The sequence below is a fragment of the Panthera pardus genome, unplaced genomic scaffold, assembly GCF_024362965.1.
Source record: "Panthera pardus isolate Hobbes unplaced genomic scaffold, ASM2436296v1 HiC_scaffold_22, whole genome shotgun sequence".
Lineage (NCBI taxonomy): Eukaryota > Metazoa > Chordata > Mammalia > Carnivora > Felidae > Panthera > Panthera pardus.
In genome coordinates, this window is record NW_026526788.1 from 22,037,694 (window position 1) to 22,063,050 (window position 25,357).

The 25,357-nt window shown below is 38.9% G+C and overlaps 1 protein-coding gene across 2 annotated transcripts in view; it reads right to left on the reverse strand.

Annotated features, from left to right (window-relative positions):
* ANK3 (ankyrin 3) overlaps positions 1-25,010 on the reverse strand; it is a 679,089-nt gene extending 654,079 nt beyond the window's left edge. The window contains exon 1 of one of the 2 annotated variants that reach the window (XM_053910305.1): positions 24,903-25,010. In XM_053910305.1, coding sequence (XP_053766280.1) covers positions 24,903-24,959 — 57 coding nt within the window. In that variant the 5' untranslated portion in view covers positions 24,960-25,010. The remainder of the gene's footprint in view (positions 1-24,902) is intronic. The other variant, XM_053910324.1, reaches the window with a different exon arrangement.
* Positions 25,011-25,357: the final 347 nt, after the last annotated feature.

Consider the following 25,357-nt stretch of genomic DNA (forward strand, 5'->3'; position numbering starts at 1 on the left):
GTGGACAAAAAGATTTAATACGACTAGGATGTCAATTCTTCCAACCTAGAGATTTGACACAATCTCAAAATCCCAGCAAGTTACACACACAAAAAGAACAAATAATCCAATTTAACAATGAGCTGTCTATTCAGCACCTGAATAGACATTTTTTTCAAAGAACATATACAGATGGCCGACAAACACATGAAAGGATGCTCAACATCACTAATCATCAGGAAAATGCAAACCAAAACCACAGTGAGGTATCACCTTACACCTGTCAGAATGGCTAGGGAAAAAAAGACAAAAAATAACAAGTAGTGGCAAAGATGTGGAGAAAAGGGAACCCTCATGCACTGTTACTGGAAATGTAAATCTGTGCAACCACTGTGGAAAACAGTATGGAGTCAAAAAAACTAAAAATATAAAAATCATACAATCTAGTAATCCCACTACTGAGTATTTACAAAAAGAAAACAAAACACTAATTTGAAAAGACATATGCACCCGTACATTTATTGCAGCATTATTTAGTATAGCAAGGTGTGAAAGCAACCCAAGTGTCCATTAACAGGAATGGATAGAAAAGATATTGTACACACACACAGATACATGTGCACATTGGAATATTATTCAGCCATTGAAAGGAATGAGATCTTGCCATTTGTGACAATATGGATGGACCTTGTAGGGTATTATGCCTAAGTGCAACAGGTCAGGCAGAGAAAGTCAAAAACCATATGATTTCACTTATATGTGGAATTTAAAAACCAAAACAAACAACAGAATGCAAAAACATGCAAAATGCAAAAACATGAATCTAGACACAAACCTTACACCTTGTCCAAAAGCAGAAACAAACCCACAAATACAGAGAAAAAACTGGCAGTTGGCAGAGGGGAAGAAGGTGGGAGGGATGGACAAAATAGGTGAAATGGAGTGGCACAGGCTTCCAGTTCTGGAATGAGTGAGTCACAGGAATAAAAGGTACAGCATAAGGAATATAGTCAATGGTATATAGCATTCTAATAGCATTATAGGGTGACAGATGGTAGTTACACTTGTGGTGAGTATAGTATAACATATAGAGTTGTCAAATCACTATGTTGTGCTCCTAAAACTCATACTTCAGTTTAAAAATAAAATTCCAACAAGTTACTTTGTGGACATCAAAAATGTGATTCTAAAGTTTATATGGAGGGGCGCCTGGGTGGCTCAGTTGGTTAAGCATCCAACTTCAGCTCAGGTCATGATCTCACAGTTCATGGGTTCGAGCCCCACGTCAGGCTCTGTGCTGACAGTGTGGAGCCTGGAGCCTTGCTTCGGATTCTGTGTCTCCCTCTCTCTTTGCCCCTCCCCTACTCTCTCTCTGTCTCAAAAATAAGCATTAAAAAAAAAAATTTTTAGGTTTATATGGAGAGGCAAAAGACCCAAAATAACCAGCACAGTATCAAAGAACTGACACTTCCCAACTTGAAGACTTATGACAGAGCTACAGTAAATCAAGGCAGTGTATGTTGGCACATGAATAGATAAATAGATCAATGGAAGAGAACAGAGAACCCAGAAATAGACACACACAAATACACTCAAGTGTTCTTTTACAAAAGAGCAAAACTGGTTTAATGGACAAAGGACAGTCTTTCCAACAAAGGATGTTAGAACACTGGACATTGATATGCAAAAACATGAATCTAGACACAAACCTTACACCTTGTCCAAAAATTAACTCCAAATGGATCACAGCCCTATAAGTGTAAACCCACAAAACATAAAACTACAAAATCATAAAACACAAAACTATAAAACTTCTAGGCAATAATATAGGAAAAAATCTAGGTTATATAGAGTTTGATGATGAGTTTTTGATACAATGCCAAAGGCATCATCCACGAAAGAAAATTTTAAGTTTAAGTTGGGCTCCATTAAAATAAAAAACTTCGGCTCTAGGAAAGACTCTATTAAAAGAATGAGAGACAATATTTGCGAAGTACATATCTGATAAAAGACTTGTATCCAAATTATAAAATGAATTCTTAAAACTAAACAATAAGAAAACAAACAACTCAATTTAAAAACAAGGGAAAGAATAAAAATAAAAATGGACAAATGATCTGATTAGGAACTTCACCAAATAAGATACACAGATGGCAAATAAGCATATGGAAAGACAATCAACATCGTATGTCATCAAGGAATTGAGAATTAAAACAATGGGAAACTACCACATACCTATTAAAATGGGTAAAAATCCCAAACACTGACAATACCAAGTACTGACAAGGATGTGGAACAAGAACTCTTATACTGCTGATAGGAATACAAAATGGTACAGTGACTTTAGAAGATGGTAGTTTCTTACAAAGTTGACTACAGTCTTACCATATGTTCTGGCAATTATGCTCCACGTTATTTACTTAAATAAGCTCAAAACCATGTCTACCCAAAAAAGTACACATGAGGATCTACAGCAGCTTTATCGACAATTGCCAAAACTTGGAAGCAACCAAGATGTTCTTCAATAGGTGAATGGATAAACTGTGGTACGTCCAGAGAGTGGAATATTGTTCAGTACTAAAAAATAAATGAGCTATCAAGCCACAAAAAAAAATAGAAGAAATTTAAAAGCATATTACTAAGTAAAAGGAGCCAGTATGAAAAGGCTACCTACTGTATAATCCCAACTATATGACATTTGGAAACAGGCAAAACTATAGACAGTATAACAATTAGTGTTTGCCAGGGCAGTGGGGGAGGGGAAAGGGACCAATGAGCTAAGCACCAGGGATGTTTAGTATGATACTGCAATGGAGGATACAGACAGCAAATGTTTGTCAAAACCTATAGAACTATACAACATAAATCCTGAACACTAATGTAGTCTATCGGTTTTAGTTAATAATAATGTATCAATATCATTCACCAATTGTAACAAATGTACCATACTAACTAACATAATAGAAGAAACTGTGTGTGGAGTTGGAGAAGAGGGTGGTATATGGGATATCTTTGTACTTTCTACTGTACTATTTTCCTGTAAACCTAACTGCTCTAGAAAATAACATTAATTAAAGTATATTAATAAAGTCTATTAATTAAAGCCTATTAATTAACATCTATTAATTAAAGTCTAGTACTTCAGAGCAAAGACAGTGTTATATTTGCCATTGTAAATCCAGTCTCAGCAGAGTGCCTGGCCCAAAGAAGTGTATCAGTATCAGACAAATTAAAGGTATAAGGCATAAAGGCATGCAAGCCCTGAAAACACATATGCACACACATCTGGTGGCAGGAGAGACAGAGATGCAGTTCAAGAAGTCTTTACAAAAGAAGTGATATTCAAAGGATGGGCTTAGGGGCAGCTGAGTGGCTCAGCCGGTTGAGCATCCAAGTCTTGATTTCGGCTCAGATCATAATCTCACTGTTCATGGGATCAAACTCCACGTTGGGCTCCATGCTGATGGGTCAGAGCCTGCTTGGGAATCTCCCTCCTCTCTCTCTGCCCCACCCCTGCTCACCTCTCTCTCAAAACAAATAAATAAAACTTAAAAAAAAAAAAAAAAAAAAAAAAAGATGGGCATAAAGCACAAGAGACCTTTCCCAGGTACATAAGGGTAGGAGAATACACAGAGAAGGATTCCAACAAAAGCACATATACTAGGAGAGGGTGTGTATTTGGACAATGGCAAGAGGGTAAACTCTGGGGAGTTTTTGTTTGGATTTCCTTCTAAAGCCAGAAAAAAAGTCATTTTAGCTACTATAATTAAAGAGCTACATTGAAAACGTGAACATTGATAAAGACTGAAGTCTCTCACTGAAGTGGAGTCAGGAGGCTAGCAGAGGGAGCCTGCACCGCTCAATGTCAATTACAGGAAGAACTGTCAATTACAGAGCCCAACAGAAGAATAGTCAACATAAAAGAATCACTAATTACAGGCCCCAACAGGGAAAGATGTACATTGCATCTTCTACAAGAAATCAACTACTCCTGCAACTCAGCCAATGAGAAACCATCATCGCCCTCTCCTGCTTCTCTTGTCTCCTGTTAGACCTGCCATAGTTTTGCTGTAACTTGCATGACCCAAATTGCAATTCTATGTTAGTCTTGAGTAAGCCCATTGTTGCTGCAAAATAACTGAGTTTTACTTCTTAAGATGAACAAGAGTTTATGAAATTTATTCTTAAATGGCAGTTTTGAATATTTACAACTCTGCTCCAGTATGAATGTTATATTTGTTTTCATGATTTTTTTCTTTTTTAATTCAAGCTTTGCAATGGCTCTCAGTCAAAAGATATTAAAACTCTGATCTGAAGATCAGAGGTTTGAAATTTGAGGACGATGTTGACCACGTCAGTGCACCTCTACCCTTTAACAAAGAACCGTCCCTAGTACAAGAAAAACTAGAGAAGTGTACGTACAAATTAAAATAAATCTAGCTCCAATATTAGCAAATCTACTTCAGATGGTTAGGAATGTCATATTTTCCTCTGAAGAATCATACACCATTGCTACATATAATACACATATTCAATTTTTTTGCGCACCCATTACAAGACATGAATATGACATGAAAATAACAATCTGTCAAGAATCACTAATACCATACCCCACAAAAATTTTAACACCAAAATCCAAGAAAGTTAGAAAAGTGTTATTCTAAGCTTTGAATTCACATTTTTACTCATTTTCTTGCCACCTCTTCAGGGAAACTGAGGAAAAACAAAAAAATGTGGGAAAAAAAAGTGCTGCAATCAAAGTACAGCTTCTCATAAACAAAGCAAGCATTTGGAGAAACAAACTTTGTATTGCCAAAGTAAACTATGTGATTAAATACTGCTAAGAAAGAAAATGTTGAACATAGTAAGGACAAATTTTTGTCTTTAGCCAGGATCTCTAGCCAGGAAAATAAGTCCTTTCCACTCAAGTCATGGATAGTCCTCAATAGTCTCTTGCAATTTCACTCTCATCAATGTTAAAGGGAAAGAACTTTCAGAATGGAGATTTCCAGGTTGAATCTCAATTTAATAACAGATTGCACACTGTCACCAGAAGCACAAGGTGTAGCAATGTAATGTGAATAGCTGAGCTCCTGGGACAAGTGCAAAGAGCAGAGACTAACAGAAGCTTCTCGCAGAGCCAGTGATGTAGAAGACTGTCAGGTATTACTGCCTACACACTTCATCCCCTGAGGAGCTTTTCTGAAAGCTAATATTCCATATTTTACTTTTACATTGATCAAAAATTTATAACCACAAAGTAAAACAATGTTGGGCCACTTTTCATTAATCACATTCGTAAAGGTAAAGAAAAAAAAATAATACTGTGCGGTAGGAAGTTCAGGAAGTAGGCACTCAGGAAGTTACATACTTTGGTGGGATATGAATTGGTATAATCTATCATCTGAAGGGGGATATGGCTGTACTCCAAAAACAAAAGGGACATAAAAATGTCCACATCCTTTGTACATGTTCCACTTCTAATAACATACTATAATCCTTACATGTGTCCTGGAAGTAGGAGGTTATTGATCCCTCAGTCTTTAGGGCAAGGAAAAGGGGCCTAGTGTGGCCACAGCCCCACAGCGCCACCTGCATCAGGGAGCAGCCTGGTCCTTTGACCCCAGTGTGCTATGTTATAAAATAAGGTTCAGGAGCACAGTGACTTACTTCTCTATAGAGAACGTGCATTACCTGCTCAGTAAAAACAATACTACACATGAAACCTTTAAAAATAGCAAGAAAAAAAACTTACTATGAACCAAGCAGTGAGCTTTACAATTTTGTGCTTACAACAACCCTATGGCAGGTTAGTACTATTTATTATGCCCATTTTCCAGGTAAGAAAAGATATAAATCAACAAGCTGTAGAGATGGAAATTCAGATTTGTCTGTGCACTGCAAATGTTTTAAAACTTTATTTTTACCTGATGCCCTGACATCCTCACAAACAAGCCATGAATACCCCACCCAGGCGACTAGGTACAAGTTCCCCTTCAGGTCCACTCTTAACTGTGAACTAGTGATATTCAAATGCAAAAATGAAATCCTCTCCTGTCTCTCGCTTGTGTACTCCACCTGATCCCTTGAAGCTTCTTCCACACATGCCCCTGCATGTGGTTCTGTGCCCTAGGGGCCTGTGCGTGTAATAAATCTTTTCACAGGTCTCTCTCTGTGGTGTTACTCCACACCGGCACCCAACTGATCATCAAAAACAACCATTCATAAGTAACATAATTGTTCCTTGCAACACAGTCTGACCCTCATTGTTACTCGATAGAAAATATTTGCAATGAGAGTTTAAAATAAAGTTACCAAGGGATTGAGGGATTGATATCAAATGAGTGGGATTCACACCATTTTTTGCCTTGGAGGAGAGGGGTTGGGTTTGTTTGCTTTTACTTGACTGTGTTTTCTGATTTTTCAGGAATGAATAACACTTGTTCTTGTAACTAAAAAAAAGTTTTTTTTAAAGAATTTAAACTTTAATCAAAAGAAACTCAGTAACTGAAAGGATCAAATGAGGCAAGGACTCTACTCACCTGGAAATAAAAAGGATGAGGGTAGAACTATCTCACTTTGAGGCATGAAAGAGGAAAATAAACATTGTTTTTTTTAAAAAAAACATTTTTTTAACGTTTATTTATTTTTGAGATAGAGAGAGACAGAGCATGAACAGGGGAGGGTCAGAGAGAGGGAGACACAGAATCTGAAACAGGCTCCAGGCTCTGAGCTGTCAGCACAGAGCCCGACGCGGGGCTCGAACTCACGGACCATGAGATCATGACCTGAGCCGAAGTCGGACGCTTAACCAACTGAGCCACCCAGGCGCCCCTAAACATTCTTAATTCCACTCTCTAAAAATATGATTATGATATCAACATCCAAGCAAAAATTTTGTATAGCTCCACCTCAGTTCCAAATGTAATTTCTAAATAGTAGACCTGTGCAAAGGGAACACAAATCTTAATTAGCAATGAAAAAATTTCCACAAACACAGATACCAAGCCATTTTAGAGAGGGGAGTTCTATAACTATGAATAAGGAACAAATCCTAAGATAAAATGTACAATACATGACAGTATAAAAATGTATGCATGTAAAAGATGTCCAAGAGAACAAGTCTTTCTGCTTTTTCTTTAACTTAAATTTTTCTTTCCTTGATTTGGTTTTTTGCTTTATTGGAAACTTTCATTATTAAATATATGCTCATTTTAACATACCAAGTGAAAAGAAAATTTAATAATTCCCCCTCCCCTCAAAATCCATCAACAACCTATACTCAAACACTATGACTGTCCTTTTTCTTTCTTTTTGTTTTCAAAATTGGATCATGCTACAGTCTCAATAAATAATGCACATCTGGGGCGCCTGGGTGGCCCAGTCGTTAAGCGTCCAACTTCGGCTCAGGTCATGATCTCACAACTCGTGGGTTTGAGCCCCGCGTTGGGTTTGAGCCCCGCGTTGGGCTCCTCGTGCTGACAGCTCAGAGCCTGGAGGCTGCTTCAGATTCTGTCTCCCTCTCCCTCTCTGCCCCTCCCCTGCTCATGCTCTGACATTCTCTCTCCCTCAAAAATAAACATTAAAAAATAAATAAATTTTTAAATGCACATCCTTCCAGTTTACTGTGTGTAGCTTTTATTGTTAAATTGTCTTAAATACATTCTATATAATAGAGAAATCCTAATAAATTCAGCCAGTCCCATTAAGGGTTAAATTCTGTTTGTTTCCAGTGCTGTTGCTTTACAAACATTGTTGTAATAAACATCCCTGTAAATATGCCCTTACATATGGATGTAGTTTTTTTTTTGTTGTTGTTGTTTTGTTTTCGATGTTTTAACTTCTATACAGCAGAACTTGCCAAAACTGGGTTGCTAGATAAGCAAAGGGTAAGCATGCTTTTATTTTATTTTAACAGATAAATAGTGTACCTAAGTTCTCCCCACACCAAAAAAGTTATACAACTGACACTCAAATCGTATCCTCAATACCCCAAAGAGGATTTTTTTTTTGGCCAATCTAGTACATAAAATGTTATCAAATAGTATAGAAAGCAGTCCTTTTAATCTCTTAAGACTTGTGAATTTAACATCTTTTCACTTGTTTATTGGCCAGTTGTTTTGCATTTCCTCTTCTTTCTTTTCTCTCTCCTTTTTTTTTTTTTTTTCCTCTTGTATCAGTTGTCTGTTCATACCCCTTGACCATTTTTCCTTTTGGTACTTTGTCATGTTCTTCACAACTGATTTGTTATATTATAATAAAAATTTTCTCCTAACCTTTCTTCTGATTTTAATTGTGATGCCATTCGGTTTATCACTTGGTTATAAATTTTACAAAGCAATCAAAAGAATATACATTGGATTGGGGACTATTAGAAGCAGACAGTGGTGCTTTTTGTTTTATGCATGTGATCTGTCTTCTTCACAGATTTTTAGCTGCTACCTATCATAAACAAGAAAGACAAATTAATTTTATCATCAATTGATTATATCAATAATCTCTTCTTTAAAAAATCACTTTGAAGCAAAAGGGTGGACAATTTCCCACCATTTTACGGTAAGAGGAAAGGAAAAGAGGAAGTTTAAGCAAAAGAATATAATGTTCTTTTGCAAAAGAGAATATATGAGAACAGTCCCTTCTTTACTAGGATAAGAAACAGTAGAAAATGCATATTATTAACATATATTAACACAGACACAGTAAATTCAATATTATTGGTAGATGCCCAAATGATAGTAGCTAAGTGCCAGGTGCTGTGCTAACAGCTTTCCATGGAGCAGCTCATGTAATTCTGTCAACAACCCTATGAGATAGGCACCCCCATTTAAAAATGAGGAAATGAGTCTCAGAGAAGTTAATTTCATTTGCCCAAGGCACACAGATACTACAAGATCCAAACACTACATTATGCTATTTAGCAGCAAATGGTTGTAAGGTCAAACCTTCCAAAAGATAAAAATATCATTACATATTAGTATACACATATACCCTTGCCAGATTTCTGACACATTTCTAAAATCTTATATATATCTACATCTGACTTAGGGCAAAGTATCCTCAACATGGTCCTTCAGGAGACCATGATGGAAAACACTGTCCAACTGCCAACTACCTTTTTGTTCAATAATCATCAACGAGCACAAGATGTGCTAGATCCTAGATAGAGAAAGGCATACATGAAAATGGAAAAAAGCATAAATATGCCCTCGAGGAGCCCACTGTTCAGTTAGTTACAGAAGACAATAAATACTTCCAACAAAATGTGATACTTTCCATTACAGCCAACTGTACACAAAGGGCTACAACACTATGGAAGTAAGGGTGACTGTCACTGTCTATAGAAGTCTAGGAAGGTTGCCTAGAAGAGGGGATGCTGGAACTAGATACAGAAGGATTTGTAGGGATTTTCCAGGAAGAGAAAAATGAGGATGGCACAAACTAGCAGACAGAACATGGAAGAATGCAAAGGTACAGTCCATTTGGAGAAAGTTGGAAATATAATTATTTAGCCTGGTCACAATGTCAGATGTTTCAGAAAAAAAAAAAACAAAGAGTAAAAATGGTAAGTTGTATTGGGACAAGATGGTAAAAGATCTTCTGTGCAACCCTAAGATATTTGGACTTTATCCTACTTATACCGGGTAACTATAAAAGGTTTTTAAACAAGGGAATGACACTGTATCCTTATTTTATAAAGATGAGTCAGGATGCCAACTGTCCACTGGAAGATAGTTCGAGGCAAGGAGACAGTTTAGGCAACTTGTTCAAATGGCCCAGGTGAAAGATGATGAGGGCCAGAACTAAAGCAGTGGCACAGAGTTGGAGAGGGGGTGGGATTCAAAAGCCATGTATGGAGCAGAACTAAGAGTATTTGTACCACATTACATGAGAAAGAGAGAAAGGTCTCATTAATGACTCAGCTTTCTAACTTAAGCAATGATCACAAACAGATAAAAGGCTTCTTTAGGAATCCATGTACATTTAGGTATTTACTTACCCTTCCAGAGAAGACACCAATTTCTGGGCAAACCTACAGCTGAGAATTAGCTCCCTGGGAGGTTCTGTAAAACAGCATGTACTAGTTTTGTTTGAGAGCCTCATCACAGTCTGGATTTCAGAACATGGAAATTAAGCAGGTAGAAATCTTATTTTTTTTCTTTGAGAGACAGAGAGAGACAGAGCATGCTGGGGAGGACCAGAAGAGAGACACAGAATCTGAAGCAGGCTCCAGGCTCTGAGCTGTCAGCACATAGCCCAACGTGGGGCTTGAACCCATGAGCCATGAGATCAACCTGAGCTGAAGTCAGACACTTAACTAAACCACCCAGGCACCCCTAAGCAGGTAGAAATATTACCAGTTAAGAGGATACTCTATAGAAATGAAGTGATTTGACCAAACACATATACACTGAATAACAGACCAAACCCAAATTTCCCAACTTAGAGGGCAATTCATTACATTGGTTCTTCAAACACCCAGAGAATTTCAAGCTGCTAGGTACCACATATTGAAATATTCAATGGAGACTTAAGTAGATATCCACACCAATCAAAGCCATGCCATTTCATACTCAGTAACAGCTTTGCAATCTAACCAGACTTTGGGAAATGCAGCATGGAGCTCCAAGATTTTAATTATAGTGTATATATGTGTTCTTCTGGATCAGCAAACTAAAATAGCAGTTTCCTGGCATACTTAATGCTTTAATAAGATTAAAAATTGCCAAAATCTCAAAAAGATGCTAAAAATTCCAAATTTCTTAAGAAATCAACTTTAGGGACACCTGGGTGGCTCAGTCAGTTAAGCGTCCGGTTCAGCTCAGATCATGATCTCACAGTTTGTGGGTTTGAGCCCCAGGTCGGGCTCTGTGCTAAGAGTACAGAACCTGCTTGGGGGATTTTCTCTCTCCCTCTCTCTGCCCCTCCCCCACTAGTGTGTGCATGCACACACATTCTCTCTCTCAAAAATAAATTTTAAAAAATAAAAAAAAAGAAATCAACTTTAAAGTACCCAATTATCACTGAGATATTATTCTCTATCACTTATCACATTTTGCAGGATGCTAAAGCTATCATAATGAAAAGCAGCACAGTGAAAAAAAAAAAATGTAAAAAACCACACCAATATGTTCATATGGCACTAAGCAATTGAACTAAATAAGTTACCTAATCATACAACGTGATCCTTACAGCCCTGAGATGGATAAAGCAGGCATTATCATTAACCCCATTTTTGTAGATGAGGAAACAACTGCAGGACGGCTCAGCATCACACTTACAAATCTCATTTTCAAATATCCTGACATTGAGCTTGTTTCCCTTCTACAGGACAACAATGCCTCCCCTTTCTTACTGTTTTATTTATGTTGTTGAGAAAGACAAAACAGCATTAAAACCAGTTCTTTGTTGTCAACGTTTTATTGCATGCTGTTGTAGATGAAACTCTCACCCAAGAATTAGGTCTTTTTCTGCATATTACAGGCAAACCTGAAACTCTGCATACCACTCACAAACAGGTGGACGCTGGGAGCACCAAGGATGTAATCAATTTCTCTCCAGCTTCTACACCTATCATTAAAATAATTGGGTGCCCTTCTGGTCTCAGCAGTTTGCCTACAGAATACCAGCAACACCTCCAGAGTAGTGATAGATGAACACTTTGAAAGGCTGCGAATTCTCAGCTGAATTTTTAACCATTATGGCTTTTTCAACAGTCAGAATAGTTGTTAAGAAATTGTACAACATGTACAAAACATAATTATAATCATTTTATATAACTATCTTTCAGAGGTATGGCAAATAGCGAATAGAAAGGCAAGGTAAACTAAAAAGCAACCTATTCCAAATGATGATAAAAGCAGAGGTTAAAGTGATACAAAGCCAAGTGTCTCATGTGGACGCTAGAAGCTGAAAAAAAATAAAGAAAAGGATTCTCCCCTGGAGCCTCTAGAAGGAAGGAAGTCCTACCAACCCGTTTTGGACTTCTGACCTCCAGAACTGCAACATAATAAATCTGCACTTCTTAAAGCCACCCCATACCACCAAAAAAGTGATGTATCACTTCAAATTTAACTTGGAAAACAAATAATACAATAGAAGGGGATATATCTGTCCAAAAAAATCACACTTATATCCTTTAAAAATAATATACACGAAGACAACTACATCTAGATATAACAGGATACTGAGTATGTTTTGAATTCATGAAGAATAAGGAGTTTATCATTTTATAATTAAATATTTAGTATATTACATTCTAACTCCATAAAAACTGTACCATATGACACATCTGTCTCTATTATCCCAAATATAAAATTTAAAAGGAATTTAATTTTTAAATTATACCAACTCAAGTGTACCATATTATAAATCTTTTAAAAAATTTTTAATATTTATTTATTTTTAAGAGAAACAGAGCACAAGTTGGGGAGGGGCAGAGAGAGAGGGAGACACAGAATCCAAAGCAGGTTCCAGGCTCTGAGCTGTCAGTACACAACGCAAAGCGGGGCTCAAACTGATGGACCACGAGATCATAACCTGAGCCAAAGTCAGACGCTTAACCAACTGAGCTACCCAGGCGCCCCTTATAAATCTTTATTAAAAAAAAACAAAACAATAACAACAACAACAACAACAACAAAAATAGTGCTGCTCTCTGTGAGAAGTTTTACTTGTAACTTCAGAAACCAATCCAAATTTTATTTCACTTGGAATATCCATTCCATACAGTATAATGATAGCAGGTTCTCCCTGGTTAAGCCTAGTGGTAACAGAGATCACATAAAAGGTATTCAAACTATATCAATATGCTGGGCTTTTTTGTTTTTAACTTCATCATTCAGCAGGCTGAGTGAGCCATATGTAATGGTTCATAGCACCTTATCATTATTCTCTTTATTAATTCTTTTTTATCTACATAGCCTACTTCTATTCACTGGGTCCCACCAGCAGTTATTCTAATGTACTTAATGAGTATTTTATGTAAGTTTCTTATGAAATGCCTACTGTGCTTATGCTTATGAATTTTTAATTCACATAAACAATTAATATGTCTCTCACTCTTACATTTTTCACCAAGCACTCTATTCTTTTCTTTTTTAAGGTTTTTTTTGTTTGTTTGTTTATTTGTCTGTTTTGAGAGAGCAGGAGCTGGTAAAGGGCAGAGAGAGAGAGAGAGAGAGAGAGAGAGAGAGAGAGAGAGAGAGAGAGAATCCCAAGCGTGCTCCACACTGTCAGTGCAGAGCCCGATGTGGGCTCAATCCCATGAACGAGATCATGACCTGAGCCAAAATTAACAGTTGGATGCTCAACCAATTGAGCCACCCAGGTGCCCCCCCAAGCACTCCATTCTTCAGATCCATTCATGTTGATTTTGTTTACCTAATCTGTTGCTTCTAATGGCTACAGACAATTCCATGATGCATACACACCACTCTACCACTCCCCCTCCCAGCAGTGGTCCCCAGTTACCTCCCATTCCCCCTACCGCTAATAACACAGCAGTGAATAACCTTGGACACATTCTTTGGGGACCAGTGTCCACCTGTAGGAATTAAATTGTTAAGAGTAAATAACTAGCTAATTTGCTTAAGTAATGCCAGATGCTTTCCAGAAGGACTGCCTCAGTCTAAGCTCCCACCAGCAGCACACAAGCTTTCTTATTTATTGCCCCCTTCCCTCATTTGCTTTGCCACTTGTTAGTTCCATAAAGATCAGGAACAAGTACACCTCTGAACCTTGTCTTTCTTTCTCCTAAAATGAGACTATTTGCTCCAACTGCCTTATATGGTTGTTGACATACCAATTTAAAAAAATAACATGAAAGTTATTTTAAAATATAAATAGCTGTTTACAAATGTCAGCAATTATAGTCCTTTTTTAAAAAAATTATAATTCTTGTTCTTACTCTAATTTCTAATTATCCTGCTCCCCACCCTCTAGCCTGTCCTGCCAAATAGAAGGGGATAAGCAAATAAACTTGAAGCTTGGAAAATGAAATTTTCTCTTAGATACCTAAACACTGAGGGAGACTAAAACCATATACACAAAATGCTTTTTCTTCTTTATTTACTCATCTATGCATTCATTTAATCAAATATTTTATTAAGGGCTTTGTCCTTACACTCCACTAGTACTAAAATATAAACATTTATATAGCAAATAGGCACACATAAGCTAATTTTCCATCTATGCCTTGAATTTTGTACATAAATTTTATTCCTAGATGTGAACACTTCAAAGATGGTAGCTTCTAGGGGCGACTGGGTGGCTCAGTCGGTTAAGCACCAACTTCAGCTCACTTCATGATCTCACAGTTTGTGAGTTCTAGCCCTGTGAGTTCGAGCCCATGTGGAGTTCTGTACTGACAGCTCGGAGCCTGGAGCCTGCTTTGGATTCTGTGTCTCCCTCTTTCTCTGCTCCTTCCCCACTCATGCTCTCTCTGTCAAAAATAAGTAAACATTAAAAAAAATTTTTTTAAAGATGATGGCTTCTGATATCATAGAATAACACTTCCTATTTACTGAGCACCTACTATATCAACATGCCATGTGTATTTCCTCAACCACTTAGAACAATCTTGCAAGGTGGATGTTATTACTATAATTCCTCATAGAAGGAAACAGACACAGTTAAGTGACTTGTCCAATAGAGCAATTAAATGGAAGAGCTGGAACATCTCAGTACGTTTATCTAAAGTCCTCTTCCCACTCTACCTCACTTCCTCTTAAAAGATATGTTCAAAGGAGGCACCTGGGTGGTTCAGTGGGTTGAGCATCTGACTTCAGCTCAGGTCATGCTCTCACAGTTTGTAAGTCTGAGCCCTGCACGGGGCTCTATGCTATCAGCACAGAGCCTGCTTCAGATCCTCTGTCTCCCTCTTTCTCTGCCCCTCCCTCCTCTCAAAAATAAATAAACATTTAAAAGATATGTTCAAAGACATCCTTAGCAGAGAGACTACTGAAGCAGTTATAAGGATATGAACAAAATACCACAGAAATTACAAAAATGCAGACACAGTTTAATAATAAACACTACCATTTAGTCAATATTTATTATGTACCAAGTGCTTTGTGTGCATTACTTATAATCTTTATAAAAAATATTGTAGGGGTGCCTGGGTGGCTCAGTCGGTTAAGCATCCGACTTCGGATCAGGTCATGATCTCACGGTTCATGGATTCAAGCCCCGTGTTGGGCTCTGTGCTGACAGCTCAGAGCCTGGAGCCTGTTTCGGATTCTTTGTCTCCCTCTCTCTGCCCCTCCCCTGCTCATGCTCAGTCTCTCTCTATCTCTCGAGAATAAACATTAAAATATATATATATATACACATATATATGTATATACATAGTAAAGGAGGTGTCTTCATCTGTTTCAAAGATGTAGAAACTGAGATTTGTCTTACCAAGGTCACGCAGTTGCTAACTAGTAAAATACAGGCGAAAACACAGGTCTTACTTAACTCCAAAACCATGTTTTTTTTTTGTTTTTGGGGTTTTTTTTTTTAACCATAAGTCAGCACTTCTTAGAGGGTAATAAATATTCTAAAATCAGATTGTGGCAATGATTTTCCAACTCTGTAAATATATTAAGATTTATTGACATGTACTCAGTAAGTGGATTAATTTTATGTATATAAATTATATCTCAATAAAACTATTAAACTTATAGTTTACAAGCTTGTAAAGTCTTACTTAACATCAATTTTTTCTCAATATCCATCTTTCTTCCATTGTTAAAATCATATTTTTCAAAAATTCTCATATTAAGCACATGCCAAAGGAATAATTTCTCCATGGGTTTTCCCCTTCCCTCCCATTCTGATCTGAGATCATTCATTCTCTACAGATATGAAGAAAGACGTGAGTTGTTTCTTGTACGGTCAATCATATATGACCTTTCAACTCTACAATCCTAATCCTAGTTATTTAACCTCATTCACACATACACAAAAAGGTTGGGGGGGGATATATATGTCAACAAAAAGATATATATGAAAATGTTTATAGCAGTTTTATCCATAATAGACAAAAGCTGAAGACAATTCAAATGATGAATGGATGAACAATTTGTGGTACATTCTATACATTGAAATGCTACTCAGCAATAAAATGGAATAATCTACTAATACTGACAACAGCATGAAAAGATAACAGCAAAAAAAAACATTATGCTAGGGAAAGAAGTCAGGTACAAAAAACAAACAAAAAACATATAGGCAAAATGAATCCATGGTGAAAGAAATCAGAACAGTATTTGCCTGGAGGATTGCAGAGAATTTAATTGGGAAAGAACACAAGCAAACATAGGATGATAAATATTTTGTCATGGTTGGAGTATAATATTTGTACACTTAACTATACATTTAATATGGTGAATTTTATATCACAAATTATAAATTGTAAATCTCAAATTGTAAATTGTATCTCAATAAATGCGATTAATAAACATGCACAGTCACCAACACATACACAAGCGGAAGAAAAATCTATTAGGCTTAATTTGACTTCCAAAGAAACAAGGTCTTAAAAGTCACGTTTCACCACTCTAACATCTAATAATCTAGTTATAAACCTCAGTTCTCTCATTTCTAACTTAGATATCTGAGGATCTACTTGGTATTTATTTTATTCTCAGTGGAAAACAGAGAGCTAATCAACCATTCTCAGTGTAAGAGTCCTTCCTTTACTTAAAAATTCATTTAATACAGCTTAAAGTCCAGAACTGTGATGCCTCCAGCTTTGCTTTTCTTTTTCAACATTACTTTGGCTATTTGGGGTCTTTTCTGGTTCCATGGTACTGGCACAAAAACAGATATGTAGATCAATGGAACAGAATAGAGAACCCAGAAATGGACCCACAAATGCATGGCCAACTAATCTTCAACAAAGCATGAAAGAGTATCCAATGGAAAAAAGACAGTCTTTTCAGCAAATGGTGCTGGGAAAACTGGATGGCGACATGTAGGAGAATGAAGCTGGACCACTTTCCTATGCCATACACAAAAATAAACTCAAAATGGATGAAAGACCTAAATGTGAGACAGGAAGTCACCAAAATCCTCGAAGAGAACACAAGAAGCAACCTCTTTGACCTCAGCTGAAGCAACTTCTTACAAGACATGTCTCCAAAGGCAAGGGAAATAAAAGCAAAAATAAACTATTGGGACCTCATCAAAATAAAAAGCTTCTGGAGTGAAGGAAAGAATCAACAAAACTAAAACGCAACTGACAGAATGGGAGATGTTTGCAAATGACATACTGGATAAATGGTTAGTATCCAAAATCTGTACCGAATTTCTCAAAGTCAACGCCCAAACAAACAGTTTTCTTCAGTGAAGAAATGGGCAGAAGACATCAATTGCCATTTTTCCAAAGAAGGCATCCAGATCGTTAACAGACACATGAAAAGGTGCTCAACGTCACTCATCATCAGAGAAATAGAGATCAAAACCACGAGACACCACATCAGACCTGTCAGAATGGCTAAAATGAACAACTCAAGAAAAAACAGACATTGGCGAGGTGCAAAGAAAGGGAAACCCTTTTACATCGTTGGTGGGAATGAAAACTGGTGCAGCCACTCTGGGAAAGACTATGGAGGTTCCTTAAAAATTAAAAATAGAACTACCCTAAGATCCAGCAATTGCACTACAAGGTATTTATCCAAAGGATACAAAAATGCTGATTCGAAGGGGCACAGGTACCCCAATCTTTATAGCAGCATTAACAATAGACAAATTATGGAAAGAGCCCAAATGTCCATCAACTGATGAATGGATAAAGAAGATGTGGCATGTACACACACACACACACACACACACACACACACACACACACACACACAATGGAATACTACTCAACAATCAAAAAGAATGAAATCTTGCCATTTGCAACAACGTGGATGGTACTAGATTATATTATGCTAAGCGAAATAAGTCAGTCAGAGAAAGACAAATACCATATGATTTCATTCATATATAGAATTTAAGAAATACAATAGATGAACATGAGGGGAGGGAAGGAAAAATTAAGATTTTTTCTTAAAAAAATCCTCCCTTAGGAGGGAGGCAAACCGTAACAGGTTCTTAAACACAGAGAATAAACTGAGGGTTGCTGGAAGGGAGGTAGTTAGGGGGAAGGGTTAAATGGGTGATGGGCATTAAGGAAGTTACTTTTTGGAATGAGCACTGGGTGTTATATGTAAGTGATGAATCACAGGGTTCTACTCCTGAAACCAATACTACACTGTAAGTTAACTAACTTGAATTTAAATAAATAAATAAATAAATAAATAAATAAATAAATAAATAACAATTTTTTTCATTCATTTAAGTGGCCAGCTACACTAAGACATCATGAAGAGTAAAAACTAGCTCTTATTTATCCACGTATCCCCATATGTGCCTCGTATCCGGTAAGTGCCAAATATATAGTAAACAAATCATTGATTCAACCAAAAAAATTTCAGTGCCTTTTACCATATGTAACTGGTGTGCTGCAGCTGGCTAATGCCAGCTTGCCAGTCACTTGTGCACATGTCTTCCCAACTCCATGTTTACCTCCCACTGGCAGCTTGAAATCAGTCATGGTGGAAGTATTCTATAATTTTTAAGAAATATATATTTGGTCTTTGACCCTATTTCTTGGCATGAAGCTCCCAAAACCCTTATAATTTCCTAAGTGATGAGAGGAGTAAAAGTATCTTGTTACGTTACGAGGTGACTTTTAGAAAACTCTTAAGGACAGGGACTGGTTGCCGGTGGAGTTGACTATGGGATCAGAGGGTTCGGACTTTCAGTCCCACACACTAATCTCCAGGGATGGGAAAGGTACTACAAGTTGAATCAATCACCAATGGCCAATAACTTACTCAATCCTGCCTGTGTAATGAGGCCTCCATTCAAACCCAAAAGGAGGGGGTACCGAGAGCTTCAAGGATGGTGAACACATGGAGATACCGTAAGAGTGGCATTCAGAGAGAGAGCATGGAAGCTCTGAGCCTTCTTCCCACACCCTGCCCTATGCATGTCTCCCATCTGGCTGTTTCTGAGTTACATCCTGATACCAGTAATCGACTGGTGTACCAGTAATCCAGTAAATAAAATGTTTTTCCAAGTTCTGTGAGCTGCTCTAGCAAGTTAATCAAACCCAAAGAGGGAGTTATGAGACCCTCCCGTTTATAGCCAGTTGGTCAGAAGCACAGTTGGTAACTCGGGCTTAAACTGATATGGGAGGTAGTGGTGCAGTGGGTAACCTGTGACTGAGCCTTTAACCTGTGGGATCTGATGCTACGTCTGGGTAGACAATGTGGGAAATTAGTTGAATGGACAGCCTGCTGCATTGCTTGTTTGCATAGGGGAAACCCCACTCCCCACACACGTCGGGATTGGCGACCAGAATTCTTATATTTACATCGCAGAAATGGACAAACGCTATAAATCAGGGCTTTTTTTTTTTTTTTTTTTTGAGAGGCAGTTTACCAGTATACCACTGATTACCTCTCAAATTGAAGGAAGAATGGGCGGAAAGGAGGGAGGGAGGAAGGAAGAAAAGAAGGAAGGGAGGGAGGAAACCTAAAGGACCCACAGAGTCCAAGCAGCTATCCCAACTGCTTTCCACCTACATATGAAGTATTCCTCTTCTTTTATACTCCATTCAAATCCCTTGTCCTTGGTGAGTGTTCAATTATCAGCCCAAACTCACTGAGATAATCTTTCTATTTCCTCCCTGGAACTATTAAATGCCTTATGCTGCAAGATATCATCAATTGCAAAAAAGCACTATTTCTTTAAAATCTGATTTTCTGAGAAAAATAATCATTTAAAATAAACAATATATAATAAACTTAAAAGCTCTCAACATTCAGGCAATTATCTTGACATCAGGAATGCCAAAATATGAAGGGAAAATGCTTCCGAGAAACAAGGAAATATATCACTTTATTACTAATTACCTACACCTCTCTCTTAGCATTTTTTTTTTTTAAATCATAGACTAATTGAGCTGGACTACAGCTTAGAAACCACTTATTCCAGCTCCCCTTCCAGGACAGAAAGCAAAGCCAAAGAGGTGATAAGATTCTGAGGTCACAGTGCTAGTCAGCTGGATTATGGGGACTCCATTCCTGGCTTCCTGGTTGCATCATCACTGCTCTGCCCATTGCTCAAGCAGACAGGAGTTCCAATCCAGTTTCGGCCCTTACCAAATTACAACTTGCACAGCCTTTCTGTGAAACTATGAAAGCTCAGTTTCTTTGTGTTGAAAATGGGGTGAGGTAATAAACCCTACCCTAATGTTTGTGCTAAGGTATGCAGTATCCACCATGAGAGGCACAAGAAATCATGGCTGGTATTATTAAAGATGCATATGTCTTCTCCATCCAATTGGATTACAAATTTTTTTTTATGTGTAAGGATATTTATTTGCAGCACTGTGTATTGAGGTCAAAAAACTGGAAGCAAGGTAAATGTTTATTAATAGGTAAAACAGTAAATAAATTATGGCCTATCCACACTGTGGATATTAGACAGCCATTAACAAGAAAAAGTTAGAGCACCTTTCCATATAGTTCTCTGTGGCTTTTCACACATTTCTATTCTGCAGCATTTTTTCAGTGCAGAAACTAGGAAATATAAAGTCTCTCCATTCCTGATGCCATCCTAAAACTCTTAGGTGCTTTTGTCTACATTTCCCCTTCTTGATTATACACTAAAGCCCAAACTAAAATCAGGCACATGGCACACGATTAAATCAAAAATCTATGCATGGAAAAATTTCCAGTACTGGCTCTGTGTAGGTCTTGTCCTATGCAAATGTAAGTAAGTTGGATTATGAACTTCTTGAGAGTAAAAACCAAAACTGTGCAACACGGCGTGCTTTTCACTTGATAGGAGCTCCAAAGTATTGTTCAAATGGCTAAATCTGTTCCTGAATCTGAATGCCAGATCCTTTTCATCATTTATTCTATCATTCATTCGACAAACATTCACTGAAGGCCTACTGTGTGTCAAGCCCTATGTTCAATGCTAACGAGCAAAGCTGCAGTCGCAGAGCTGCTTTTTGCCAAGGTTCCACATAAAATGTCATGACATGAACAAAGGGGAGAACAGCAGCAGACTCTTGCATGGCAGACTATTGGCATGAAGTCTTCACATTACCCAGAGGAACTGCATTGGGCAAGAATGCAGTCGGTGCTAGAGGGACAAAATAGCTACTAATGAATCACTGTAGCTATCTCTAAAACACTTTAGGAAACAGCCTTTCCAATTCAGCAACACACAATTCTTTATTCTACAATGGCATTTCAATTAACTTCAATTCTGCCTCTTTCATCTACCAGGCCACTTCTGAATATTCATGCCCTACCCAGAAAACAAAATGCATGCTAGGGCCAATTTTTCAATATTTCTCTTTTCTAACTCCAAACGCTAGTTCACTTAATCTCTGCTTATTAATAATATACATTATGAAGTACTAAAGACAGTTTATCCCAAAAAAATACTACCATCTACTTAGATCTGAAAGCACATAACTTTCATGTACCTGCTTTCTTCCTGCCCAATATAAGATGCTTGCTAATCAATCCATATGGGACTTTCCCAAAGAGGAAATTCAGGAGTAATTTCTATAAAACATGGAAGAATCGATTCTATTTTGGTGCCATTTATCTCACTCCAAACAGGAACCTGATTGGTTCCTGGAAATATCTTTGTCCTTTTGAATATAAATCCATTGGAAGATATGGAAGACACAAATCAATTGGAAGATAAATCTGTTTGAAAGTCTGCCCAATTTCAAACACACTGAGACAAGTGTCCAGGAGTACTTGAACCGTGACTATAGATTTTGAAGATGTTACCACATCCTTTAGGGTCCAGTCAGAAAAAAAACATACTCAGAGACTGCACTTAACTTTGTAGGAACTTTCAATTTGTAACTAACCAGTTGGGCTTGTAGTACTTAAAAAAAAAAGTCTTGTAGGTAAAAATAATAATAAATTTAATTTTGTTTTATTTTTTAAGTTTACTTATTTATTTTGAGAGCCAGAGACAGTGTGAGTAGGGGAGGGGCAGAGAGAGAGAATCCCAAGCAGCTCCACAGGGTCAGCGCAGAGCCTGATGTGGAGCTTGAACTCAAAAAACCGTGAGATCATGACCTGAGTTGAAACCGAGAGTCAGACGCTTAACCAACTGAGCCACGCAGGCGCCCCAATAAATAAAATTTTTTAATTAAAAGTAATAATAATAAGATTTTTAAATGTCTAAAAGAAAGTAGGTAATATCAAATTAATCTTAAAAATTATATCATGGATAGAAGGCAATTTAAAAAATGTAAGCTGTTTTCACAAATTTAAACTGTTGACAGAGGATGAAATGAAAAATCAAAATTAAATGGCCTTATTCCAGATACTTTTATTGTTCCGGCATTAACCCAACACCTCCCTGGCATTCACACTGTAAGATCCAAGGGTAGAGTTATATGAACAGACCCGTCAATATATACAGGGAAAGGTTACTTCAGATCTGATTAGATTATTAGTAACCTTGATCTTCTCAGAAGGGTAGACTTTAGTAACTTTGGAGACAGTGTAGCAAGGCTAAACATTTCAATTAAAATTTATTAACTCATAAACACTCGGTTATAAAAGTGTCAGGTTAATTGGTATCATTAATTGCAAGTTTTTAGTTTATTCAAAAAAGTAAAAATGCCACTTGCATAGGCTAGAATTTCACAGGCTCTCTAAGTTGGATTATACTGATTTCCTATAATTATAGTAACACATTCTACAAAAAAATTTGAAACAAACAAGTTACTAATCAGAAATCAAGCTAAGAACAACCCTGAGAGTCCAGAGAAATTATATTATTTTCAATTACCAAAATATTAATCTAGAATTAAGCAGACTCACTTGCTCCATTAACACCGTAGAAAGAAAAAAACTTTTTTTAATACTGAATAAAGGAAAACCACAGTCCTAATGTAACCACCACCACAAAAATGCAAACAAATTCAGAATCCACAGTGTTTCCTTGGATTCCAGAACACCCTGACTGGTCTTTATATTGTCTGAAGGACATTGAGCCACATTCTCTGCTATGGAGCCTGACATACCACTGTGTAGATTACAAAACAGATATTTATTTATGCTTTAACAAAAAGAACACTGAGAACCATCATAAATGGTTCATCATTGACTTAACTACAGCTCAGATTCACAACTCACTTATTCATCCTCCACTGATTTGAGAACTAAGAGAAATGGGCCCTCTAGATATTAGTGGCTGTGTTGAAGATGCTCAATAGATTGCTTTATTTTCAGTTTTCATTTCAGAGCTGTGATTTTAATTTTACATCCACTTTCAATATTGAGAATCTGCTGCCTTCAAGATGCTCCCGACTGAGCCCAGGTCAGCAGATTATAAGGATGCCAGAACTGCTAAAGCAGCAATCCGTGTCCACTCTGAGACCGTCTCCCTCCAATTTTCCTACTCCAGCCTATCTGCGTGGCCTACCCTCCTGGAATAAGGTCTGGTTACAACCTTAGGATGACTCCCAAACGTGCGTTTAAATGGAAAGTGGTCTCTTCCAAAATTAGACAAGCCACACTTAATTTTCAAACAAGCAAAATTAAAATTCAGAATCAAATTAGCAATAGAAACCACCTATTAACTTTGCCAAGACTTAAGAGTCTTCTTTTGAAGACGTCCCCTTGATTCCCTGAGGATTTTGGCAACTAAAGGAGACATGATAAGGGCTAGAAGATTTGTATGTTTCAAGCGAAATTCTACGTAATCTGAAACTAAGTAAACTATTGCCTTCAAGGCTACTCACACATACCTCATTTTTTTTTAAGGTGGTAGTTCTCATTTTTCTAAAATAGATCTTGCATGCACATGGTTAAAAAAGAAAAAGTTCCCAAAGGTACGTGAAATTAAGTCTCCCTTACCCCCTTCCCCCCTCCCCGGGTCCTCCCCAAAGACAACTACTGTTTCTCGAGGCCACTTCCGTCGGCACTCTATGAACGTGAAAACATACGCAAGTGTTTTAAACCAATTATCCTATATTATACACCCAATGGCAGCTGCAAAATTGCCGCTGAACGCCTCTGGGCTAAAAGGTGGCAATCCGCTCGGGAGTGTGGGGTGGGAGGAAGGAGACTTATCTGGAAGCTGTGGTTTTGCACATCACGCACCCGGTTTTTACCTCGTGTTTCACTTGCATGCCTATGGCAGGCAGTCGAAGATTAGAGGAGGAGGTAATCCCACCCCAAGCCATCCCCAGGCACTGCCACTACATCCGTACAGGTCTGCCTTTCATCTATGTCCCAACCTTTAGGTATATTTTGTATTCTTACTGGGTTAAAACAAAGTATCTTGACTCACCTTAAAAAAAAAAAAAAAAAAAAGGGCAGACTAATTCTGAAGGTAACTTTCAGCACCAGGTGATTTCCTGCCGGCCAAACCCGCAGCCTACTTCGGTCTTGTCCCTACGAAGCGTTCAGCCTGGCACGGAGTTGGAGGGGCGAGCCCAGACCAGAAAAGCCCAGAGACTGGAAGCCCAAGAGATGAGCGCGTCCCGAGCCCTGGGCCGCGCTTTTCTAAGCGGCAAACGTTTCGAAGCAGAAGCCCGAGACCCTCTGGCCCTCCTCCGTCCTTCCCGGGGATGCTCGAGCGCCGGGGCACACCAGCACTGCTCACGCCTCCGCCCCGGGCCGCGGCTTCAGTTCGGCGCAGCCAGAACCCCACGACCCGCGGGGATCCGCTCCCCCTCCGCTCGCCTGGCCGGGGCCGCCCGGCGCACCCCGGTGCGCAGGAGTCCAGGCAGACCCCGGCGCCCCGCGGCCCCCGCCGCCCCCAGCCCCCGGCCGCCCGCGTGCCCACGCCGCGAAGGAAGCCACAGGTAGGGGGGGCGGGGCGGCGCTCACCTGCGCAGGAGGGGTGCTCTCGGCCCCGGCCGGAGGGGAGGAGGTGGAGGAGGCCATGTTGCCCAGCCGCGGCCGCCGCTCCTTCCAGGAACTCCGCTCTCCGCTCCCCGCCCCGCTCCTCCTGACCCCAAAAGCGGGACTTCTGGGGAGAAAGTTCGGCTGCGGCTCGGCAACGCCACGCGCGGCCCCGCGGCGCCCGCCCCGCGGCTGTCTCCTCCCCCTGCCTTGTCCGCAGCGCCCGCCAGGTGCCCGCCCGGGCCGGTGTGCGGGGGGCGGGCCTCGCCTCAGGTAGGGGCGCGGCGGAGGGCCGAGCCCGCGCCCCGCTGGCCGCCCAGTCCGGGCGAGCATGCCCAGTCGGCGGGCGCTCGGGGGTCGGAGCGGCCGCGGGCGCGGAGCGGGACTGTGGGGTGCGGCGCCTTACCTGGGGAGGAGGGGAGCCGAGGTAGCTCCGGGAA